The sequence below is a fragment of the Hirundo rustica genome, chromosome 11 (assembly GCF_015227805.2).
Source record: "Hirundo rustica isolate bHirRus1 chromosome 11, bHirRus1.pri.v3, whole genome shotgun sequence".
NCBI classification, from domain to species: domain Eukaryota; kingdom Metazoa; phylum Chordata; class Aves; order Passeriformes; family Hirundinidae; genus Hirundo; species Hirundo rustica.
Genome location: NC_053460.1, coordinates 16,256,206 through 16,273,664, shown reverse-complemented (window position 1 = coordinate 16,273,664; position 17,459 = coordinate 16,256,206). Strand labels below are relative to the sequence as shown.

General features: G+C 40.7%; 1 protein-coding gene across 1 annotated transcript in view; it reads left to right on the top strand.

The window, feature by feature from the left end:
- Positions 1 to 17,459, top strand: part of VAT1L (vesicle amine transport 1 like) — a 64,747-nt gene that overhangs the window by 15,819 nt on the left and 31,469 nt on the right. Inside the window, exons 4-7 of the mRNA XM_040075328.2 lie at positions 8,373 to 8,515; positions 10,648 to 10,751; positions 11,599 to 11,654; positions 13,343 to 13,537. Of these exons, the coding sequence (XP_039931262.1) occupies positions 8,373 to 8,515; positions 10,648 to 10,751; positions 11,599 to 11,654; positions 13,343 to 13,537 (498 nt within the window). The remainder of the gene's footprint in view (positions 1 to 8,372; positions 8,516 to 10,647; positions 10,752 to 11,598; positions 11,655 to 13,342; positions 13,538 to 17,459) is intronic.

Below are 17,459 nucleotides of genomic sequence, written 5' to 3'. Positions count from 1 at the left end.
AGGAATCTGTGTTACTCTAATAATCTGTCTGTTCATCCTTTGAAAAATCTGACAGTTTCAATCAAACACATCATTCTCATAAGGATCTTTGTTCATGAACAGAAAACTAACTCTGAAGCTGCTATAGGAAGAGTTATTTTTGTGCTGTTGCTTTAATAGATAGAATGCCCTCTCCACTTTGAGCAAGTGGGAAATCTGTCCAGTTTGTTTCTAAATGTCAGAGAAATTCCACAACACTTTAATGAGACAATAGGTTTCCTGTGGAACTGGAAGTTTCTAATTGTTTATTTCGCATTATGCAAGATCATTATTTTAGCTGCTTCAGGCAGTTTATGAAAAAGAACTTGTTGCTTCAAAAGTGTTTGTGAGGTTCTTTGTTCTGGCCACTCGGTCCTCTTTAGCAGGATCCTGCAGCTTTTTCGATAAATGAAGTCAGGAAAAATTCTCTAGGACCTTTACTCTTGGGTGTTATCTCAGTTTATTTATGTGGCCTGCTTTTGTTGATAGATATTTTTGGTAGTGAGGCAACTATAGCAATTATCATTTCATCTGTGCCTGGAGTGTGATTAGTAGGGAACAGGATCCTTCAGTGTCTGACAGGATGCTTTAGATAAGTCAGGTTATTTATTCTAGAAATTCCAGGGGACATCAGAAGATTAGGGAGAGAAAAAGGAAACCTACCAAGATAACTTGTCTTGAAAAAGGTCTCACGCACCTGTGTGTGTGTTAGAGTCTGTAGTCATGCTCCATGTACCAAATGAGTGCCTTCCCTGCCCCCACTGCCTGCAGAGGTCAGGGCATCCTGTCATCTTCCCTGGTCGTGGAAGGAGATGTGGCCACTTGGAGGGAAGCTCCTGGTGTCCCTGAATGTGGGGACAAGAGGACTCCCAGAAACTCTTCTTCTGACCCTCGGTATATTGTACCTTTCCCTCAGAGGAGGAGGAGCTGCTGCAGTAGGGGTTCCAGGGGGTTTGGAAGGAGGGATGACATGTGGTTTTCATAGGGCCAGCTTGTTGATTTTGATGGCTTGGAGAGGGGGCTGCTTTGGCTTTCCTGTCTCTTTTTTCCTCCTTGGGACAGGGGCAGTTAAGAGAGAGCGACTCCCAGCTCTCACCCTGGGCAGGGAAGGAGGCTGAAGATATTTCAGGAGCCTTCTCAGAAAGCACAGAGCAGGCTCACACAGTTGCATTCCCTGATTCCCTAAGGCTCTGACAAGAGATGAATACTTCTCAAATCCTGCTGCTGCCTCAGATCTAACAAAGTTTCCATTTGCTCCCCTTTCAGGCCTCTGCTTGGCAAGACGCTCAGAACCTCTGATTAAACTGTTAAATTGAGTAGCAGGGTAGTTCAGTAATTAACAAAAAAATAGAATTGTCTAATACAAATAGAGTTTAAATGCTTAAAGCTGCAGAAATGTTCGAGTGTCCTTCTGAACTGATTGCTAAATCAGGGAGAAAGCCAGCTAACACTAATTATCATAAATAGACATCAGTGCTCAAAATAATGACTTTGCAAGAACATATGACTAACTGTAGGACATATATTGGTCTATCTTAACTGTAAAACACTGTAATTAATGTTTGAGGTGACTGTAAGACAATGGAAGAGTAGCTCCCTTCACAAATACACTCCCACATCTCTTTAAAGTGAAGCAAAGTGACGACTGAATAAAATATCCTGCAAAAACCGAGCAGTGGTGTGCACCCTGCTGGGACTGGTCTGCTCTGAGAGGCAATTAGTTCTTCAAAACAAGGACTCTCTAAGTTGGTGCATTCAGTGCAAGCCACAGAATAATTGTCTGAGATTATTATAAAGTTTTGCTTGAAATTATTAATGTAAACTGTTGAATTAGTGTAAATATAGGACTGCTGTTAAAAAAAAAAAAAAAAATTGAAAAAACTATTGTGCCTTTCTCCTTGTGCTTCAGTAAATCCAGTCCCTATTTCTGTGATACCTACCTGGAAAATTAATTCCTCCAGGGCTTTATATTTGTGAGAGAGAGCCATTATGCCCATTTGCTTGTTTGTTTGTTCTTCATGTACTTCCTATTCTGAATATTTAGAGCGCAAAACTTTGGTTATTTACCAAGATTTGTAAACACCAGTCTCATCACTTAACCCCTGAGACTCAAGGCAGAATCACAAGCCAATTCTTTAGCATTTTGATCTTGCAGATGCTAAAAATAACGTGTCTTCCATGCAGGAGCATTGATTGCTTCTCCTGAGGCTGTTGCCTGACCTTCCCTTTCAGGCTCAGCAGCAAGGGAAGTGCAAGCAGAGTAAGGTACAGATGCAGTTCTCATGTTTGAATTTGAAGGGTAAATCTGACTTGGCAACAGATTTAGGCCATCCTGGCAGGATTTGTTACTGCTTGGCAGGAACCCTCTTTTTTATTGTGTCTCCCCTGCATAAATGGCAAATATTTGAAGATGTGTTCCCAGCTGAATCACTGAAGTGGTGATATTTTATCTGACAAAGAACTGGCATTTCTTAGTGAATCTGGTCGCCTGCTATCACAGACAGCCTATAGGAACCCTTTCAAGAGAATGATCTAATTTCTCCCTGAAAAAGTACCTAAGTGTTTATCCCTCCAGATTCTCTCCACTCTGTCTTACTCAGTGAGAAAACTTTCCAGACTTTATTCATGGATAGCAAATGTATCTTTGTTCTTCTACAGTTAATGTATCTTTTATTTAATGAAGTTTTCCATTAATTAAAATTGGCACCTTTTCCTTCTTGGGGCACTTCTTGTAGATCTTTTTTGGTAGATCAGCTACAAGAAGCTCAGCATGGATTCTCTCCTTGGCCTGCATTTTTCAGGCTGAAGGCAGGTTTGTTTGCTCATACCCCGTTTTTATAAGGTTAGATGTCTGTTTGCTGGGTCATCCTCCAGGCAGGTCCTGCCCCAGGCAGATGTGGATGTGTTTCCTGACCTCTCAGCTGGTTGGGAGCACAGCAGCAGTAAAACGGTAGCAAAGCCAGATCCTGTTAAAATAGGTCTCACAGCATTCCTGATCCTTTTAAGTATTGCATGGGTAGGCTGCTCAGTCTGCACCTAGCGGGGAGGAGCACATTAAATAGCATGCCTGCGTTTGAGTCGGAGCTCCTTGAATGGGAGTAATCAGAATTGACTCTTGTCTTTGCCAGCACACTGTGCCAGGGCATCAATCCAGCCCACTTTGCTGACACCTTCACTCGCTACCAGGGCTGCACTTGCTATTTTCATATTAGCACTTCATAGCTGTTCTGCATTTGATGAAGTGCTTTCCCCTTGTTTCGTCTCCAGCAGCCAAGGAAGGGGATAAATCAGCTCACACACTGTGTAACCAAGTCTGGGCTGCTGTGAGTACCCAGCTGTGAAAGCCAGGCAGGGCAGTGGAGGCTGAGCTGCTGGTAAATGCTTCTGTAGCGATGGATGTGCTCCCTCAGCAGCACCAGAGAGTCCTGGTGCCACGGCCGAGCCCGTTTCCAGACGCTGCCTCAGAGCATCATCTGCTCATCAAACACAAAAGCCCAGCGAGCCATGCACAGAAAGCAATTTCCCCGAGCAAAATAAGCTGCAGCCTTTGAAGGCTTTTCTTTTTGCCTCTTTGCACTCCCCAGAGGACGTGTCCCATACCCAGGTCACCTGCAGAGCCAGGTCACAGGCAGTGCTCCACTCTCCCCTGGCTGTTCTGCCTTTTGGTGGAGTTTGTTTCCCCTGGATGAGTTTTGCTCAGGTAGCTCCACTGAGCTGCAGAGGATTTGTGCCAGGTTCAGCCCTATGTTTTTGATGCAGCTCAGCTCTACAATTTTGCAAAGGGGTGAGAAAAATACATCCTGCTAATACTTGCAGAAAATGTTTTGAGGGTGAGAGAGATCATTATCTCAGGGTCACTTTCCCCCTCCCTCCCCTCCAAAACTCATTTGTGGTGCACTGAGTGGAGCAGATGCTGCCTAATGCTTGTCCGGTAATCACATTTTACTTTGTCCACTCTGCAATGTTCACCCAGTGTTTGGTTTCCAATTTCCTTGGCTGTAATTGGGAAAATGACACCTTCAGGAGATGAAATGTGTATCAGACTTCACCTAACACCAGAGAAGAGTTTTCCTAATGCCATGAGATCAGTAGATGATGCCCCTTGCAGTTTTCTTACGGTGTTTGAGTACTTCACAGCACCTTCAGGTATGGTTATGTGGAATCAAAGCTTTTTGGAATTTGGATTCTTCTTGTGTTTGGTTCCAGACAAGTTTCTTGTGCAAGATTAAGTCTGAATGCTATTTTTAAAAATGCTCTAGCACCTTTGGACTGCAGAAATACATCATAGAAATGGTAATTCTTACTCTTACTTAAGTGATGTCTTACTTTATTGATGCAGTTTGGCAGGGTGGTGTCTTTTACGTGGTTTATTGTCTCCTGCTATCAGGCTGCCCTCAGTTTACATAACAGCAAAAAAGATGCTGTCTTGAAAGGATTCTGCCCCATACCTGCTGTGATTCAGTGTGCAGCTGGCACATAAGGCTCAGACCCTTTTGGAAAGCCACTCACTTGTACACCTTATTTATCTTTCATCCAGCATTAAGTTTGTGTTAACAAGCTAATTAGATTAGTAACTTTCATTCTATTCTTGCTTTCTATATTGACTTTTAAATGTCACTGACGTTTTTTCCTTTGAAATTGTTGCAATGCACTAAACAGTCTATTTCATTGTTACTTCCTAGAAAACTGCTTTTCCATTCTTTTAGGTGATTATCTTGGTATGAGAAGTTTCCAATCCTGCAGGCTTAGACTTGGGGTTTAAAGCAGTGTAATGTGAAGAAATCTCTCTTTTTTCTTTTTTTTTTTTTTTTTTTTTTTTCTGAATCTTACTGTAAAGCTATAAACTTTTATTAATTTCTGTAATAATCATACATGTAGATTAGGTTTGACATACTGGTTTTATGAATTCACAAAATATCCTAAAAAGGAATCCATGAAGCAGGCTGTGAAGCTGGAGAGACACATCCAGCATTAGCAGACATCCTTCATTCCACAAGCTATTAATTTCTTTAATCTAATCTATTCAATCCAAGCTATTAATTTCTTTAAGGTTTCACCACATGATGTTGTGCCTCACTGGAATTGTTCAAAAAATGTGTGGATGTGGCATTTGGAGGATAACTTAGTGATAAAACATGGTGATAAATGCTGAGTTGGTGGCTGGATCTGATGGTCTTAGAGGTCTTTTCCATCCAGAATGACTATGATTCTGCAATAAGTAGTATATAAAATATATTAATATATTTAAGGAGATTAATTCCACTTTAAGGGAATATTCTGTAACCATGTCTATTCCTTCAGTGAATCGCCTGATTTATTTTCTGTTCCTAAAGACCGCTAAATTCCGTTAAAGGTAATATTAATTGTCCAAGTGATAATTTTTTTTTTTTCCTTTCTTTTTTTTTTCCCCATTAAAACTTAATAGTTTTCCTAGGTTCAGGAAGCAAGAATTTGGTCAGTACTTATATGCAGAAATCGGCGTGGTGTATGAAAATATTAGATGTGTGAAGAATATTTTTCAACCCATGCTTGTGTAATTTATCACCCTCTTGGAAGGTTTTGGAGTTCACACCCTATTTCTGCTCGCACGGTTCTTGCTTCCAAAGCCAGTGAGGCTGGTAGAAGAGTTGGTGTGGTTTTGCCTGGGCAGGGAGGAGACAGAAAACCCTCCTGTCCCTGTTCAGCACGGAGCAGTTTTCAGCATCCGAGCGACAGGACAGGGCTGGTGTGCCCATGGTGGGAGCGTGCAGGGGCACAGGAGCCAGCGCTGGCACCTCAGCTGCCCTGGGAAGAGGATGCTCCTCCTTCAGCAGCAAAACCCTTGGTGGATGCTTCCTTTGAGAAACGTGGGTATTCTGAACGCAGGTCGCGGTATTTGCAATTAAAATGTGTCCCCTGCTAAACAGTGGCAGCTAATCCAGAGGCAGCTACGTGATTTGAGGGATTAGAAAGGAGATTTAGGAGTGACTTGCACAGCCATGGTGCTGGTTTGGAGCTTAGCTGAATTCCACAGAAATTAGGGAAATGGTTGAGTTCATAGGTTGAGTTCAGTTCTCCTATTTTGATGGGGAAAATGTGGAAAATCCAATATCAGCCTTTATTCGGAGATTTCTGATAGAGCGACTAAAAATACTTTGCACAGAAATGAGAGTCAACTTCAAATTAAGATTTCAGAAAACTGCAGAAGAGTGTTTTGTGGAATTGCTTCAAAATACTTCATCCAATTATAAAAGTACTGGTCACATGAGTCAGTTTTAGGCTTGAAGTATCTACAGAAAGTTGGAAAGTATTCCCAGCTGATCTGGGATTTTAGATAAGCTTATCTCTGGGGGAGGGAGATGTGTACTAACGAGTTTGAGTCAGGAGGAAAATAGGTTGTTCACATCCTGATGTTTTTGTGCATTTCTCCTTATTCATCTGACTGTCAGTTTGTTAAATGTTAATTGTCTTCTGCAGGATAAAAATCAACATGCTTTCTTCTTGAATATTTGACCTTTTAAACATTCAGTGGTTTTGATTCAGGATATATTCATTAGCCCTCATCTTCCCAAGTTAGATTGGAAGGGCAGAAAACTAATTAGAGAATAGATCAATAATGTCAGAATTTCATTCAACTGCCATGCATTATAAAATACTGATTTATCTAAATCACTGTGCGTGTTGGGTTTCTGCGTGACACAGAAAGTGAGAAAAGAGGATTGCTTGTGAAAATTACTAAGAAAAGAACAGATACAAAATCCCCAATTCTTTTTCTTTTGATTTTATATTACATTATTTGTGGAAGCTAAAATCTGGGATGGGTTTAGCATGAGTTGGTAAGTAATAGAGAAAAGAAACATGAGAACAGTGAAACATTTTCTGCTCCCTGAAAACATTACATCTGGTAAGATGAGGCCCCTCAGGAATGGATTTTCTTACGATTTTTGAGAGATTAGGGATTCCAACCCAGGAAAATGATGGCTAATTTTAAAAAGAAGGGGTCATTTTTAATTTGGGGTTGGATTTAACCGTGCCAGGAGTAAGCATTGGTGCCTGTGAGCTTCTCTGAGCTGCTGGGCAAGCTGTTCAATTTGCTGTGGTCTTCCATCCTTCATCTGCAGAGTAGGAATGAGAATGATCCCTTCTCTTGCCTTCTTTCCCGTGTGTGTGTGCCTGTCTAAAGGATCTCCCAAGCTGTGCCTTGCTGTGCAGGCATTTACTGACCAACCCAGTAGGAAACCAGTCTGAAATGCCTGGGTGCCACCATATATAAATAATAACCTTGCCCTCTCTGGTGATGTTCAGCTTGGAGTTACATTCAGCAGAATACATGAGGATGCCAAGACCTCCAGGGTATGCAGGGTTAGCTAATTATCATGCTCTAAATAAAACCCAAGTGCTAATTACTGGGATGTACAACTAATAATCAGCGTTTCTGATTGGAGTGAACAGAAATGTGTTTATCCCTGGGTGATTTTACTAGTCATGCATACAGTTTACAAATAACAATCTTTAGGTTGTAGGTGGAAGAGTTTGCTGAATTCCATCTGACAGGTTTTTTTAGAATGGCAGTGCCATTTTTTTAACTTCTGGATGTATCCATATAACTGTGCTGGCTCCAGTGGAATAATGTGGTTGCAAGAAGAGGTAGGGTGTGGCTACCAAAAGTCAGCTTTCCTTTTGTTGGTGCATTAAGAGTAAAACAAAACCTGTTGGGGTTGGAAAGATGACCTCTCAGCCTCATGAAAATAGAGCTTAAAATCCACTTAAGGCCTTCTGGGGCCCAAAATTGGAAACTCAAAATACAGACAACTGATTGTAGAAATTCTTCAATGCCCCAAGTCCTGCCTAAAGGCTGGCATAGCACCTGATGGACCCCACTGGGGTCCTGCCCAGACCAGGAGGAAGAATCATGTTCCTGGACGTGCTCCAGGCTGCTTTGTCCCCTTTGCTGTTGATCAGTTTTGAGCCCAGGACTCTGCCTAAGCAGACCTCTCTTAGGGTGACTGGAAGCTATTCCTGCATTTTGAACAATCTGTAATAACTCTTGTGAAGAGGTAAAGCAGATTTTCATTATTATGCAGCATTTTTTATAGCAGCTTGCTGTCTCTCACTGAAACCCTAAGGAGACCTGATCCCTTAGGAATGGCAAACTAGACCGACTGTATTAGGACTGCTTTGTCTTCAGAATATCCTTGTGATTTAGGTGTCTTTTTTTCCTGTGGCTGAGCTACATTTCAGTGGAACTAAACTAGTTTGGGAAGTGCTTTCACATGTTTGGTCTCCGGTTTTGCTGTGTCAGGAGTGAATTGGCAGCTGCAAACTCTCTCAACCAATTTCCATGTCAGTGAACTAACATAATAATGTGTTTGCAGGGTCAAGCTGTTGCTCAGCTCTGTTCAACCGTTCCCAATGTTACTGTTTTTGGAACAGCTTCATCTTTCAAACATGAAGCAATCAAAAACTCGGTAACTCACCTGTTTGACAGGAATGCAGACTATGTTCAAGAAGTAAAAAGGTAATTTTGTATTTTCCTGAGTCAGATCTATATGATATCTGGCAAAATACTATGAAAGGCACCAGGCTGATCATATTTATGGGAAGATAGCACATTTGTGAGTTTGGGAGCTGCAGTTTATTCCAGCTATTCAATCTGTCCACTAGGGACAGGATAGCAAGCATCTCCCTATGCCTCGATAAGCAACACAAAATTTTTCAGTCCATGTCCCTATTTGGACATCTGTTGTGAGCAAAGTAAATTAAGTGAAAGAAACTAAAGGTCTTAACAGAAGGATGTACTTAGCCTTCATTTGCATATGTACTTGCTCAGTGTAATGCACCAAATAAAATATTTTCAGTGGATTTGTAATGTATCCAGGTTTTGGAGTTCTCTGGTGTGATTTTATCTGCCTGGGTTTTTATCCTCTGCCAGGCATTGATATCATAGCACATGACGTCTGGTTTAATTTCAGATCCTTAGATTTTGTTTGTTTGCATTCAGATTAAAATCATCCTGTTGCCTTTTGAAGTCATCATGTGTATTTCTGTTTATGTGCTTTCAAACACTTTGTTTTTCAGTTTTTCTAGCTGTTGATACTGGTGTTTGTGCAGGTGGCAGAACTTCTCCCTGGGCTGTTAGCAGTGCAGGCTGGCATTGCAGGAGAAACCAGGGCAGGTACAGGAGGTAAAACATAGGTGTAACAAGCTAGTTTGTGCTTCGTTCCTGGCACAATAATATAAGTTGAATATCGAGTTGAGTTGTTTAATATCAGCTCAGTGAATAGTCCTGGCTGCAAGATATAAATGGCACCCTGTAGAATATGCTGGTGCTCTGATTTGTTACTCAGATCCTTCCATTTTCACTTTGCATTGAAAATATTTTTAATAAACCTCCAGCAGTAATTCTGAGAATGCTGTTTTGACAAATTGTCTTTTGGCAGCAGCAAAAAAAGACAAATTGGTGTAGTTGTTTGGTTTGATTGATATTAGCTGTGCACCATGTTCTGCCTAAAGTGTTCATTTTCTAAAATCTGTGAACAGAAAAGGATGAAGCTGTGATGGAGGAAGGATAGTGGTAGGAGCCTGCTTTATTGCAGGTCACTGGGGCATTCATCAGGGGGAAAACTCAAAACACGGAGCAAAACCAAAGCAACCACTAATAATTCCAAGCAAATGGAAAAGAAAAAAATCCATGAGATGTTATGAATGTGGAAATGTTCATAGGGGATGGGGAATCAGTTCAACCAGGGAAGCCACCAGAAGCTGTTTCATTGTAAAACTTCTTTTCCTTTAACAGTGAAGGCTCAGCCAGTGGCCTGAATAGAAACAATTTATTGCCCTAATTGTGGCAGCAGTACCAGGGAGTGAAGTTGCCTTGTTTGACTGCTGCTTGTAACCAATGGATGGCTGGGTCTTACCTTTGTTTTGTGAGGAAGCAGAAAGGTGCATTACAAGCCATAAATCTTTGCCTCGCCCCTGAATCAGGATATTCAGCATATTTTTTTTTCTTCTTCAGCATCATATTGACATTGCATTGACAACTGGACAATTATAAATATGCAAACTGTTTATTGAAACAGTATAAAATGGCCTGATTGTAACCCTTGTGCTGCATTTCTAGCTCTTGGTGACTTCTCTTTATGCTTGATTTAAGTCTTTGCTGATATCTAGTTGATAAAATAGCTGAGGAAGAAGACTGTAAATAACTTTACAAGTAATTTTGTCTGAAAAGAAATTAGGATAAGATTTGTTTCCTTATAAAATCAGAAAAATAATATTAGATATGAATAAGAAAAATATCCTTTTTCTCTATAATATTCACAAAATAAGCATTCTCTGCCAATCACATTCAGTCAAAAAAGAACTTTGTATCTGTTGCCAGTCTTTTGCTAATATAATTTTACTGAAAGCCTTGAAAAAGGACGAACGAGATGGTTTCCCCCTCTTTAAAGCCTAAGAGACATGGGTTGGCTGAAAACCTTGCATTGTGCCACTGAATGAGTCTGAAATGTCTTTTGGTGATGGTAAAGTTTTCACATAGTCAGTCTCAGAGTCCTTTCTAAAGTACCTGGAAGGTGTTAGTAGTTTGTTAGCCTGACCAGCCCTGTGTATCTTACTGCGAAGTAAGAGGTTTTTTTCCTTGCTTTTTAGAATCTCAGCAGATGGAGTAGATATTGTTTTGGATTGTCTTTGTGGAGAAAATACTGGGAAAGGCCTCAGTCTTCTCAAACCACTTGGGACTTATATTTTATATGGTGAGTGGGAAAAAGCAAGTACAAATTTCAAAGCTAAGGCTTTGCAGAGCTTAAAAGCGTCCATGCCCCTTCTTCCAGAACTGGTGATTGACATGTTATGCTTTCTCAGTTTGATTCTTTCCAATCAAGGGTTTTAGTGAAGCTTACCATGGACAAAATTGTTGATAAATAAATGGTAATACAAAAAAAAAAAAAAAAAAAATCTTTAAAGAAACATTTAGAAAAGTAAATCCATAATTGAAACTGGACGTACAGATTGTTAAGCATCATTGGGTGATACAGGAGAAGCATGGGAGAAAGTTTAGATCTCTCATTCTGGGAATCATTGTGTGGCCAAGGAAACCACAATGTCATTTTTGTGAGAGGGAAGCTTGAAGGACAATTTCAGGAAGAATGCTGTTGATTTATTTGACATGACTCTGAGGAATCCAACCCAGGCTTCTGTTCACAAATTTCCACTCGTGTTTGTGGACTGCTCCTCCCACGGAGCGGACACATCTCCCCTGCAGTGCTGCCAGGCTGCCCTGCTGTGTGGGGAAGCTCCTGTTGGAGGGCACAGCTGAAGGGATTGCTGTATTTATGGGAAGATGCCCAATGGGACCTAACCTGTCTCTGCTTTGGGAGATTTGAGTCAGTGTCATCTTGAATTCCTGTAAGCCTGGAGGGCTTGGTTGCCTTGGCCTCTTTTTATTTATTCTCAAAGTATAAGTATTTCTACTGAGCTCTTTTAAACCTGGGCATGTTTTTTTCTTAAATATGAATCAGAGAGAGAAGATTTTACATGTACTAAACGGTCTGCTGTTGCTTGTAATAAGAAGTTGTGTGTGAATGTGCTCATCTTTTACAGGTTCATCTAACATGGTTACTGGGGAGACAAAAAGCTTCTTCAGTTTTGCAAAATCAGTAAGTGTCTCTGTGATTATGCTCTTTCCTCTAACTTCGGTCTTTTCTGTAGCATTTTCATCTTCATCATTTTCATCTATCTCTACTGAGTTGTTAGTTCTGATGTTGTGGTTTTGTGCCATGTTTTCTCCTGGCAGCACAGCTAGACCAGAATTGGATCTGTGTGCATTTCATATTGCCACTGAAATTGTCTGTGAGACATAGATCTCTTGCACAGCTAAGTTTAGACTAGATTATTTATTTGCTTGTGGCAGGATATCACATCTGTGGATATGGTTAACTGCACCCTGTAGGTTCCTTGAATCTGAAAACACTGTCAGGACCATGCAGTGAATTAAAGGAGATATAGCTCTTAAATGGGGCCTGTGTCCAGTCATTTCCAGTTTTTCAGAAGTTTGTTTCATACAGAAAAGCGTTTTTCAGTTCTCCATGTTCAAGTGACATCAAAGAGATGATGATGTGGCATTTGTTTCCTAATTGGTGATGTCAACAAATTCAAAGTTCAAATGTTAATTTTGTCTTCAGCTTACTACAGCAACTGAAATCCGTGCAGAAATCCTAGAGATAAAAATAGGACAAATATATCATAGAAACTGCCAGCAAGAAATGAGTTAATCAGGAGTGAAAGCAATTCCTTCATACAGGAAAAACATAGGGAAAAGTCTTTTCTGAACATCTGTCGTATGTATGATCTTTTTTGCCAAAAGCTCATTTCCAGCTTCCAGCAACAACCCCTTCCCAGGAGGAATTGGCTTCAAAAGCTTCTCTCTGTGTAGCTGAAAATAAGATAAGTCAGAGAATGTAGCAAGGAGCTGTTCTTTGCCTCCTACATTTTCTTAATGCTGGTAGTGGGAGGATCCTTGTTATTGTCACACACTTGTGAACTAAAACAAGATAATCTTTGCTATGCAGCCTTTTTACTGGTAATGTAAGAATATCCAGATGCATATAATATCTAGGGTAGGTTGGCCCAATGAAATAAATTTCAACTGAAGTCTTTTTCAGATAGTATTGATATTAATTGATGGAATAAATAGGAATAAATTGACTGAATTAAAAAATACAAATGTTGTATACAAGTATAACTAGTTTCTTTATGCAATTATGCTGCAAAATTAACTCATCAAAATTGTATGAAAATTATAATTAAAAATGTACCCGTTCAAGTGAAATTTGCAGGGAAGTGGCGTCTCTCAATGATGCTCTTGGGCTAAATGAGATCAAATCCTTTCATTAGATACTACGAGGTATGCTGGAGTGTCATAAACATAATAATGGATGCAAAGCAACTGGCAGCTGACAGGCAGTGCCTGGTCCCTTGGCTCTGAGAAGAGTCATCGCCAGGAGTTGCCAGTGAACATCTGGGCGCTTCGGTGGCTGTCTGGAGATAGCAGGAGAGCAGAAGGGGGAAGGAAATCCAAACTCCTTACTGCCAGCCCCTCATCTAAACCCAGATGTGTTCACCATCTTCTCACACCCTGACCTCCTCCAGCAGGAGTTTGTGTCAGTCAGCTGCACACTTTCTTCCCCCATGCCGAAATCACATCCTTGCTGCTTCTCTTAGCTGCTGCCTCAGACCTGGCAGATGAGTCATTTAGCACATCTGCACAGACAGTTTGCTTGGGAACTTTCCTGAATGTTTCTTGAAAATTGTTTTTCCAACCGTGCTGTTCTTTATTGGTTTCCAGTGGTGGCAGGTCGAGAAAGTAAATCCTATCAAGCTGTATGAGGAGAACAAAGTCATTGCTGGATTTTCCCTGTTGAATCTACTTTTCAAACAGAATCGAAGTGGCCTGATCAAGGGTGTGATGGACAAACTACTAAATCTATATAACAGTAAGAAGATCAAGCCTGTGGTTGATTCATTATGGGCTTTGGAAGAGGTAGGAGCAAAATCTCTTTCCTCATTTTGAAATTTCTGAAAAATATGCACTTTCGGGGGTAAAATCATATTTAAACATTTCCTAATTATTAGTGTGCTCTGCTTTTTAGTTTGTGCCTGCGTTGTCTCTAGAGCCCCAGCTATTTGGAAAATCCAGGATCCAGTTACCCACATACTTCTCTACTAAATATATATTTATTGAAAATGCTAAAAAGAAATGTGTTTTTTCAATCTTAGAGAACCGTTTCTGTTTCCTAGAAGAGAAACATGCATGAAACACGTTAATCGTGTGCATGGAACACGTGATTAACAAGTGCAGAGTGAAATGCAAGCAATGGAATTGAAAACAAGTTAGATTTTTTTTCCTCAGAATGCATTTTAATACATAAGCTTTAATTTCAGTGCCATAATTGTGCTTGCAAACCTTGGAAGCTTGCAAGTTTTCTGGCAGTTATTGAAAACGTGTCAAAGAAATCAGAGCTCACTTTTAATGTAAGTTGCAATTGTGGACTGTGGCTTTCTGATGGTTCTTTTTTTTTAATTCCTCTAATTGCTCAGCTCTCCTTAAAGACATGTAAAGAAACTAACCTGCTCACAGCCTGGGCAGTTATAAACCCCTTGTTCAAAGCGCTGTTTGAGGCATTTATATTTAAGATGCTGATGAAGGAAGAGAAGTGTTTTTAGAGGTGTGAACAGACATTACCATATGAAGAAACAACACAATTATAGATTAATACTCATGGTTTATGTGTTTGTGAGGTACACTGAGCCTGACACATCACTTGGGATGTGTGGTGTGTGATAGCTCTGCTGAGTGGGCTTGTGTCTGTAGTGTTGTAATTTGCTGTTCAGAGGGTGCTGCAACAAAATCCTGTCTGTGTTTGAATGCAGTAGGTGGTGTTACCATGAGGGTGTAACCACCAGGCTCAATCCACGAGTAGTGCTGTATTTTATTAAGATTGTGGCTGGCCTGTGAGCTGTTTTTTGAGCCTGATGTGTTCTGTCCCTACAAATGCCCCAGTGCATCCCAAGGTGCCGCTTCATGTGGCAGTGGTGCGAATGCTCCGGCCCCTGTGGGCTCCTCTGGAGTGACAACTTCCCCAGGAACCCCAGCATTTCCTCTGAAAGGTCTGCCCGAGGCCACGCTGCCACCAGCTGCACCCAGGGACACACGGGGCTGTCCCAGCTGGGGCACACAGTGCTCTTCTTGGCATCCATCTGCTCCAGGAATGCCAGGTGTTGTGATAAACAGGGCAAGATAAAATCCTCTGCTACTGCCTGAAAGGGAGAGCCCTGTGCAGAGCAGTATAAACTAGGAGTGGGATCAGATTTATGTTTTTGATGTATGGGGTTTTTTTTTTTTTTTTAATTTAATTATTAAATAAGCTTATGAAGGAGTCTAAAATTATAAGTGGCACAGGTCTCTAGACAGGCATTCTGCAATTTCTTTGTTCTGGTAAAACGTGGACTTTTCATGTACTGGTAAGAGAAGGAAAATTAAAATAGTAACAATAGCTTAAAAAATACTTGCTTGAGAACATGCCGTAACATGAAAGATTGCGCATGGCAGGCTGATCTCAATAGTCAGCGTGATGGGAATTTGTTGGGGGACTTCTGTTTGATAACATTCCATCTAACATTTGGCAGCAGCATGCACCATCCCCCCCAGTAGATTGTGATATGTGTAAATACATCTGTTGTAAAGCACAGTCTAGTAAACTCCAAGCTCATTTGTCACACCTGCTGGCTTTCCATGAGCTGTCTGGGAATTGGCAGAGGAAGTGTCTGGCTGTACCTTAAGGGATATGGTGGTGCAAGAGTTGTTTAATTTATTGCAAGGATTACTGAAATCTTACTCATCCAGGGGTATATTTTTGTGGGCATAAAAATAACTTGGGGCTGACTCTCAAGTTCATATGATACATAGAGAATGTGTCATAGTTGAGGACTAAATGGAACTAGACTGAAGAAGGGTTGGTGCATTTCTGTTCTGTTTTGGTAGGTTGTTATTTTTAATTCCAGAGGTCTTTCTTTTCACTTCCTGTTGGGTAAACCTCATGGTCTCCAAATGTCCACTTTCATTTGACCTCTCCCAGTAGGCTTTATTAGAGACTAAACCAATATATGACCAGCTATATAAAACCAGCTTTTACCAGGTTTCCTAAGGAAATTTCCTGACCCATGAGAGCATTGAGAATGTGCATTAACTAGAGAGTGGTAGAAAGGTGGACTCCCTACATGGCATTCGTAGATGAATGGCTGATTAGCTTTCTGTGGAGGAATATTACCTTTTCCAGAGCCTCATGGGGGAATTCATGTGTCCTCTGTCTAGCAATTCTACCCTAGAGACTGTCTTGAATCCAGTCATAGACATTCAAAATTAAAATATTGTAAAGAAAATTTTCAAAGGAGACTTCACCATGGGACACCTTTCCAAATGTTTTATTTTAAATACCTGAATGTATCGTCACACACCTAACAGGTTGGTCTCTGTATGAAGGGCATATCCCCAGCACATCCCTTCAGCTTGCTTTATTCACTCTGCATCTGCATTTGTTTGCATGTATTCCTCTGTGCAAATATCACTTCACAAATTCATGCAGACTCTCTAAAGCCAACATGGAAGACACCTGGTTTTGTTTCAAAGCTGTAGTACAGTACAAATGCTGCTCTTTTCAGTCCTCTATCCGTTTCCATCCAGGTATCAGAGGAGAGGACGAGGAGTTATATCCACAGTGGTGTTCCCCTTGCTGCTCAGGCCTGGTTCCCTTGCATGATGACCCCAAAACTGAGGGCTTTATGTTCCAGTGCATGTGAGAACAGCCAGAGACAGGCTTTGTGTCCGTTTCCATAGGTCTTCATGAAGTGTAAAAAAAAAAAAAAGTCATTGTTCTAAAAGCCTCTTATGCTTCTCTGAACAGCATTCATTTCTTAATACTTTCTGCAGGAGTACACAGTTTGAATTTAAAAGAATATACTGATGAGAGAATATCGTAATTGCAGTGAGATTTTCCATTTTAAAGTATTTCAAGTGGCAGTAATACAGAACTTAAAGTTATTAGATTCCCATTTGCCTATTAAGCAGTCTGCATTAATGATGTCTAGTTGACTGTCAAATTATTTTAAAGATAGAACTGATCAGAAATTGTTAGATGGACTTAGTTTGGTACTGTTCCTGTTGAGCCATGAAGGTTTGCCCAAGTGTCCATGAGATCATTCTGGGATGCAAACCCTTCAATTGTCCTCCTTCCTCTGCTTTAGGACTGCCTCCAAAGGCCACAAAATCTGTGGAAGGTTTCCTGGGGGCACTGGCCTTTGTTTTAGGATGAAGATTGCCCTGACTCTTCAGTGCAGGCTGCTTAAACAAATTTGCCAACTGAGTGCAAAGAGGAGCTTAGAGTGACTCAGTTTTCTTCGGTGCATCAGATTACTGCTGACACGAGGGAGCTCTGGATCCAGACTCTTGACTGCTGCTGTGGAGCAAAACTATTTGTATTGCTGGGTTAGCTGCTGGTGTTTGTTTGGGAAGGGTAATTTTAATCTCAAACTTACATCCATAAATCCTAGTAAAGCCAAGTCTTGTCTCAAGTAGGCAATTAAAACCACTTTATTGTGGGAAAGTAAAAAGGATTTAACTAAAAGAGACAGTAACAAAATCCACAGATACTTCAAAATGGAAATGCAATTTGGGAATTACTCATCAAGAGATGAATGAAGTCATACAATAAATTAGCTGCTAGTGAGATATCTTGCTGCTTTGCAACTATTTGTTTATGCATTCAAGTGTTTAAGAGATGAGATGATTTGTAGATGGCACGTGCTTAAAATGCTGCTCTGTAGAAAAAAGCTGATTGTCTGGTAGGATTGCATTTCATTACAAATAGCGGAGTTTAAAACAGAATTTGTATTCAGTGAATATTTGT